General features: G+C 46.1%; 1 protein-coding gene across 1 annotated transcript in view; it reads right to left on the bottom strand.

Annotated features, from left to right (window-relative positions):
• Nucleotides 1-2,806: 2,806 nt before the first annotated feature.
• Nucleotides 2,807-8,537, bottom strand: part of LOC138961748 (uncharacterized) — a gene marked incomplete at its 5' end in the record, with an annotated part of 229,391 nt that continues 223,660 nt past the window's right edge. Inside the window, 1 exon segment of the mRNA XM_070333420.1 lies at nucleotides 2,807-8,300. Within this exon segment, the coding sequence (XP_070189521.1) occupies nucleotides 5,736-8,300 (2,565 nt within the window). The 3' untranslated portion in view covers nucleotides 2,807-5,735.

Raw genomic sequence — 8,537 nt, 5'->3', positions numbered from 1 at the left:
ATTTAGCACTGAATATTGTTTTTGTCTAGTATCTTGACAGGGAGACAGATAAAGCGGGGAGAGTTTTGAATGTCTATGGGTAGGCTTAAGGGCAACATCGCCTGATAGGATATTAAAACACACACAAATGTAGGAAGGATAGATTAGTTTATCTTCTCTAAGCACCTTGGTGCACGAGTATCGCAGAACAGGATTATGACACAATGCCAGTCCGCATGAAGCGCCGGGTAGAAGACATTTGCATTATAGCAAAACACCATGTTACAACATTGCATTGAAATTAAAGTGTTATCATTTCCAAACACACACACGCACGCATGCACGCACGCACACACGCACGCACGCACGCACGCACTCACGCCCGCACGCACACACACACACACACACACACACGCACGCACGCACGCACGCACTCACGCCCGCACGCACACACACACACACACACACACACAAACAATGCTGTCGGGAAACACGAAGGAACACGTGTCGTTCACTAACTGTCCTTCACGGAGTTGTGCTCCCGTTGCAAGTGATTGCTGGCTTCTATTCAGCAGTTGCTTCCCTTTGAATGTCGTTGTGCGCAGTCTTCAAAAAAGCAGTTGCCTCCCTTTACCCGTCCTTGGTCTGTCATTGTACTGGCCGCAGTGTTCAAGATGGGAGTTTCGCTTGATCCCGTGACCGTGTTTAAACTGTTATGTACGGAACTGCCCCCCTTCGTCCGTTGTTCTCTCTTATTTACGGAGTTGCCTCCCGTTGCCTATATCTGATCCGGCTTATCGCACACAAATCCCCTTGAGCTAATGCTGAGAGCATACGCGGAATAGATAATCTTGCTGCATTTTTTATCTTCTATTTTTATTTATTTTTCATCTTTTTTCCCAGGATTATTATCTTGTTCTCAATAGGCGACTTGCCCTATCGGCTAGCGCCGCGATGTCACGCGAAAAATCTGCGTTATCTTGCGTGGCCTTGCGAGATCTGCTGTAAAATGTGGGCATGGTTTGATAGCTCTGTGAGAGATTGCGTTTCAGTGCAGACACTTTGCCTTGAAAATGGTGAATTTGCACTGTGCAGCAGTGGGCTGAGGCAATAATAGCCGCAAGAATAATCCTAAAGTTCGTTCAAAGTACCTAAGCATGGTCTGTACACATAGGAAAGGTGATCGATTTTGTGTAATCTTATTGTTTTAGGCTACACAAGCCAGAGAACACCAGCGCTTGTGAAGCGATGGCTGTGGAATTCTCTGTGACGTCAAAATTACGTGCCATCCCGGTACTCCGTTGTCTGTTCAATAACTTTATCAGTTTCGGTTTCTTGTATCCTGAATTTTGTGTTTTTCTTTCTTTGATGTAATATTGCAACTTTGGTACTTGCAATCGCACGAACATTCTGCTGTTCGGTAGCCATTGTTTTAGATCAGTGACTGTGGCGTATTGAAGGAACGATAACTCTTGAGAGCAAAAAATTAAGACCGCAAGGAAGTTAACCTTCCTTATCTTTCGCACAGAAGAGCTATTAAAGCGGGGTATTGTGCAAGTTGGCTAGAAATAGTATGAACGATTCGATAATTATTTCAACAACTAAAATGCATGTGAGTTGAAATATCCAACATGGATGATATTTCTCAGACAAGAGTATTTGAACCTATTTCCTTGAAAATACAGAATCACCAAATTTGCCGACATGACCGTGTGCGTGTGTGCGTGTGTGTCTTTTTTAAAAAAAATCAAATGTATGTGGGCAGTGTCTCATGTGCGCGTGTGTGTGCGTTTATGTGTGTGTGTGTGTGTGTGTGTGTGTGTGTGTGTGTGTGTGTGTGTGTGTGTGTGTGTGTGATAACACACGATGACGTCTTGTTTGTTTGTTGTTGTTTTCTTCTATTTTTGAAGATGTTGCTTTGCGTATGAGGAAGGTTGTTGTTTTGCTCATGAGAGTTGATAACAAGAAGAGCAAACGCTCGATCGAGTCACTTTCGCAGTTCTGAATATTATATGAGGCATCAGATGGACAGGAAGAAATTGCTATTCACAACACAATACAGATGTAAATAATTTGATGTAAAGAATAATCCTATAAAGTTTGAATAAAATCCGATGAATAGTTTCAGAGATATGATATTTCAATTTTTTTCCTTCAAGACATACCTGTGACCTTGAAAAAGGTCAAAGGTCACCAAAGCAGACGTCAAAGTGTAGAGGTCACTGGGAGTCACGTTCACATAAAATTTGAGCCCGGTCACTTTTATAGTTTCCGAGAAAAGCCCAACGTTAAGTTGTGTGTTGCCGAACAGAAAAGGCTAGTTATCTCCCTTGTTTTTCTGATAACGTTCGTAAAAGGCTACAGATGTAAATACTTTGATGTAAAGAATAATCCTACAAAGTTTCAATCACATCCGATGAACTTTGTCAAAGATATAAAATGTCTAATTTTTCCTTTGACGCTGACCTGTGACCTTGAAAAAGGTCAAAGGTCAACGAAACCATCGTTAAAGTGTAGAGGTCATTGGAGGTCACGACTAAACAAAATATGAGCCGGATCGCTTTGATAGTTTCCGAGAAAAGTCCAACGTTAAGGTGGTGTCTACGGACGGCCGGCCGGACGGCCGGCCGGACAGACTAACATTGACCGATTACATAGAGTCACTTTTTCTCAAGTGACTCAAAAACCACACACACACACACACACACACACACACACGCACGCATACGCACACACACACACACACACACAAACTTTTCCTCCACAATCACACCTTTAACATACGCAGGCTTACCATTCATAATTTGACAGATGTCAAAACACCAGATTATCATTTCAAGTTGAGTTTTATTCATAAGTACATCTCGACATTATTAACAGCCAAGAGAGTTTTAGCAGCAATCATCTATAACAATACACATCTCGTTTTTATTTCATACGCACCTATACATTATTTTTTGGGCTCAAACTCTCGGACTTAAGTTTCAAGACGTGGACATGAGAAACAGACAAAATCCAAACAACGAAACGCAAGCGAACTAAAACGCACATGTACATAACATTACAGCATAGTTTAAGCTAAACTTGCTTTTGGCCTTGTAATGACCGAACAAGACGGAACAGAAAGCGGAAGGGGGGGTATACTATATGGAGTAGCGGGTGTATTCTTAAGCGGGTAGCCATACAGTTTTGAAAGTGGATTTGACACTTACAAAGCACAAAAAAGCGAATAGAATTTGAGGAACATCTTTACATATATCGCTTCCACTGCCTTGTTTTCAAATCATAACATTGTTCAACGATTTGTTTACAACAGTGTACATGTAAAATACTACATCGTATTTACACACACAAGTTGTCACTTCCCTGACAAAAATCTCTTTGGCTTTGATGGCATTACACGTTGAACATTTCAACGGCAATAGCAGACAGTTACTAGGACATAACATGCAGGCTTTCGTTTGCCTTGGAAGTCAAAGCCAAAGCATAATACAGCTGGTGCATCTTTTCTTATTTGCTACATAGCAGGTGAATGCTTCTTCTTTAAACTAAACGACAAATAATAGGACCGCTAACAGGCACACAGAAAGACAAAAAACAACGATCAGTTTTCAACAGATTGACTGTGACTAACCCGCTACAAAAATAAAGACTGTTGAACCAAAAACCAAAGCGAAAATTCTCATACCAAACTACTCCAAAAAGCAAAAACATCGCAACAATTCCGAAAGGAAAAATAAGAGATTTAAGTTCCACAAATCATTCAACTTAACCCAGTTTAATCTACCTTTCAGCGTTTAAAGGAAACAAAAAACACAACAAAATTCTTCACATCCAAAGCATAGCAAAGTATCAGCAGAAAAACTGACACAATGAACTTGTGAATGGCACAGAACAGTACAACTAAGAGCAAACTTCCCGCAGTCGCCGAAGAGTATTTTCTATTTGCGTGGACTTCTTAATGAGGTAGATGTACATACCCTTCCTTCTTGCAACACACACCGACTCATAAATATCGTGACGAAAAAAAGGAAGGGGCGAAATATAAGTACATATATATATATATGTGTGCAGTGTTACACAAAGCACGACCAACAGGGCCGTTGGCGGGGGCGAGAGGGAGGGGGGCAAAGAACTATTAGCTTGTGCAATTAAAATCTATTCTTAAAATAAAAGACCTCGTCTAGTCAATTTTGTCACAGGTACTTGTCAACTCTGTAAAATATGTTTCATATTGAAAGACAATTGTCAATCGTAAGCAACCTCGTCTCACATTGCTAGAGTCAGCTATGTGCAGACGTTATAAAAACTAATTACAATGATCGTGCGTCTCACTATGTGCTCATAAAGCTTACACTTAACACGCATACGCCATAAGCTTAATTTTGCATTTCAACTGACAAGAGTGCCGTGTGAAAGTTACACTCTCAAATCACATCGAGAGTGCCGTTGATAATTTCTGATCGCAAAACGTTACTCTGTACACTAGAGTGATAGTCTAAGAGCAGGTTAATTCATTCAAACTGTGCAAGAGTCTTAGTCCAAACTCGCGAATTAACACTCGCTTCAATAACGTGCTAATAATTTGTAAAAGTTCAAACTTCTTATTTTGTCCATAATAAGAGGGTAATTTAAAAACAGTGCTGTTTAAATCTAAAATGCCGATTTAGCATCTAGTCAGTGCAGATTCGTGGTCGAATACATAGTGCGTAAGCTATGACCAGAACTGTAGAAGAAATATCGAAATAGTTACTCCAGGCAGTGTAGCGACGTCATCAATACACACATTCAAAATACTAAAAGCAGGACGAAAAACGACAAACGCTGCAAAAACAAGTATGGACATTGAAAACAAACAGGGGACTTCAATCACATAAGGACAATAGAGTGATCAAGACTCTTGAATAATGGTAAACACATAACGAGCACGCGCTTTCTCTCTCTCTCTCTCTCTCTCTCTCTCTCTCTCTCTCTCTCTCTCTCTCTCTCTCTCTCTCTCTCTCTCTCTCTCTCTCTCTCTCTCTCTCTCTTTTCCCTCCTGTACACACACTATCAATTTTATCGCTCTCACTTTTACATACATGCACCTCAAGCGCTCTGTCTTTTTCCTCCAGTGAAGTTCAATATCAAGTTCAATATCAAGACGAGAAAGACAAAGCGATATTAACTCACAATAGGATTTGATTAACATCACATTTTGAGATGAGCTCTGGGAGAAAATATTGCTTTTGTAGTCAGAGCTTATCCGTCAGCTGCAAATGTCTTTGAGAAGGTTGCGAGAGATTGTTTGAGTTTAACAATATCATGGTCTGTGCTTCAAGAGCACCATTCCCTTTTCTCTGTTTTCAAACAATTCAATTCACAGACATCAAGCTCTCGCAATTTCTCGTTCAGCATTCGGCGAAATACATTTTAGAAATGTTCTGCTGTCTCGTGTCCATCCTTCGCGATTGTTTCTCTTCTGCTATTTACAAAATCGCGCACGAAATACAGGACGTGTCATTTTAGTCTTTCGATTCAAAGTTTGAAATGTACCCGCTTGTGACCACATTTCGTCAGACACGAAAACAATCCATGATCACAAATTTGACACATTCGAAAAGATAAGAATAAGCAGTGGAGAGGCTGAACCGCCCCTTGCAAGTCAAGTCTTCATTACCACAGCAAGCTGATTTTTGCGAGTCAGCATGTAACACACAGATGACCTCGACCCTCAAACGTAAGAAATGTCCGTGGGAGAGCTGTGACCTCGACCCTCAAACGTAAGAAATGTCGGTGTAAGAGCTGGTCACCTCCTGGTCAGAGAGTCCACCGCTGCTCTCGGAGCGAGCACGAGACCACCTGGAGTTGTAGTAAGCCAGCTCCTCAGAGGAACTCGAGTCCACACTCATGTTCTGAGGACCCAGCCTCCTGGAAGACGACGTGGAGCTCCTGGAACTGGGAGAAGCGCTGCGTCCCGTACTGCTACTACCGTTGCTGCTGTTGCTGGACGTGCTCAGTCGGCTCAGGTCCTGCTGGCGTCGGAAGGGAGGGGGGTCCTGGTAGGGAGGGGGGGCGGGCCGGGAGGAGTTGACAGAAGACTCGGAAGAGGAGGCCTGCTGTTCTGCGGTGAAGTTTTTCATCAGGCTCTTGACGCTCCAGCCCAGCTCCGTCCTACTCTTGGTGTTGGCGCTAGAAGAGGATGAGGAGGACGTAGCTGTGCTAGCGACAGAACCTGAGGTGCTAGCGCCGCTAGTGCTGCGACCAACTGAAGTGGCAGAGTAGCTGTGAGCCTCAGAAGAAGAAACTTTGCTCACAGTGGTTCTCGGAGATCCCATGACTGGAGACTCGCACCTCACCCGCCTGGAACCTGAGCCCCTCGGCGATACCACTGAGTTGTCGCCCCTTGGAGACACGACAGCAGAGTTATCCTTTGAGGAAGATTTCACGAAAGAGTTAGTGTTTACTCTTGACGATCTGACAGTATTGTTCGGGACTCTCGAGGATCTGACAGTGGTATTGTCCGGGACTCTGGCAGACCTGACTGACGTGTCCAGCTTAGAGTACCGACTGCTGCTCTCAGCGTCCAGCCTGGGGGACTGGGCCCGGGGGAAGGCAGAAGCTGGAGAGCTCTTGCCACTGCGCGGTGAGTCCTCAGGGCGGTAGAAGCACGAGGCGGCGGGGAAGTATTGGTGGGCAGGGCTGGACTCGGAACGCTCCCTGCGCTCTGACAACACAGGCTCTGAGACCTTTCTCCTTGAGGATGGGAGCACAGGCTCAGAATCTCTCACCACAGAATCTCTCACCACTGAGTCTCTCACCACTGAGTCTCTCTTCTCGCTTCTAGGCGAGTCTCTGACTACACCACTGTATTGCTGCTGTTGTTGATACTGCTGCTCTTTGCTGTCCGAGTCTCTAACCTGAGAGTGGCTGCGAGGACTCCTTTGCCCCAGCTTGTTCAGCCTGTCGGCAGAGTCGCTGAGACTACGGTGCAGGCTGGAGGCAGGGATTTCTAGCATGCTCTGAGGCCGCTGTGTGTCTCTCTTCACGCTAGTCCTCGTCTCGCTGAGCTCCATGAAGCGCTGGCGAGTCCTTGATTCGCGCACACTCCTGCGTGTACGTTCCTGAGTCTGTGACTCATTGCTGGAACTGTCCAACACTTTCTGATAGCTCTCGCTGACACTTTTCACAGTCCTGGAGAAGCCTGTAGTGTCTTTAGCGTCATCCACAGAACACACGGTCGCCTGCTGCTCGTAACGCTGCACAGAGTCGAGGTAGATCTGCTTGGGGTGCTTGTAACCCTCCTCCTCCTCCTGCTGTTTCTGCTGCTGTTGCTTCTGGTTCTTCAGCGTGACGTACACGTCCTCCTTGGCGGCTCTGTCTTCCTGGTGGCTGCTGCTGCTGCTAAACACGCTGTGGCTGTGGCTGCCCATGCTGGACGAAGAAGAGATGCCCGGGTCGCTGACCTTGCGCGTGATAGGCTCGTGCTTCTGCTCGTAGCGATCCTGCAGGTACTTCTGCAGCGAATCCTCGTATAGTTGTTTGGCCTTCTCGCTGGCGCTCTTCTGCGTGGCGGCCTCCATGGGCAGGTCGCGCTGGATCATGAACTTTCGCTGCAAGGCCTCGGTGTACTCCGGAGGCCTGCTAGGCCTGTCCCCAGACAGCGTGTGGTTGGAACCTCCAGAAGAGGAGGACGAAGTGGAGTGGCCGGAGGGAGAGGTGGACAGAGTGGCCGAGGACAGCGAGTCCTTGCCCAGGCTGCTGCCAGACCCCGAGGAGTACGATGACACGTTGGAGGTCATGGACTCTTCGCGGCGGATGACGGTCAGTCGGGGCTTGACCGGGATGTACTCCGCGTCGTTAATGGCGTCCATGCTGCGCGCAGCGTCAAAGGAGGCAAAGCCGGAACTCGCGTCACTCACGTCAGGACTCAGCCCACCCCCACGCTGCACCTGAGCCACAATGCCGCTGTCGTGACTGGCTCGTACAGGAGCGGGGTCTTTCCCTCGCCGGGGGGACCGCAGATTGTCTAAAATCACCCTGGGAGGCGGGGAGCCTTTAGAGGTGCTGTGGGAGTACTTGTGCATCTGCTTGGTCACCTTGCTGGTGCCGTGAGGGATCTCCAAAGGGAACGCCTTGTTGGGCGAGGGTCGGGGGGTCGAGTCTTCGTCATCGCCTCGCTCGTCTAGCTTCTCGTCAGAAGAGCACTGCGTGATCTGGATCTGCGGGGACGCGCTGAGTGTGATGTCCTCTGCCTCACGTGACTTGCCCGGCCAGGGGGAGGGGGGAGGTGCCTGGAAGGCTTGCTCTTGTCGAGAGGCGCCGGAAATAGGTGTGAAACCCTGGACAGAGGAAAAATAAAAAAGTCAGTATTGCTATAGCTTCAAGCTTTTCTAATGCTGCTTCAAACGAGAGCAGGCTGATGTTGATCATAAATAATGACAGTATTAATACATTTACAACTAAGTTAACAAATCATGTATCCTAGTTGAAATCTTTCATTTGATCTTTATGTAAATATACATACAAAGAGAGAGAGAGAGAGAGAGAGAGAGAGAGAGAGAGAGAGAGACAGAGAG

The sequence above is a fragment of the Littorina saxatilis genome, linkage group LG3 (genome assembly GCF_037325665.1).
Source record: "Littorina saxatilis isolate snail1 linkage group LG3, US_GU_Lsax_2.0, whole genome shotgun sequence".
Taxonomy (NCBI): Eukaryota; Metazoa; Mollusca; class Gastropoda; order Littorinimorpha; family Littorinidae; genus Littorina; species Littorina saxatilis.
Note: the sequence above shows the minus strand (reverse complement) of the source record. Positions and strands in the feature narration are given on the sequence as shown.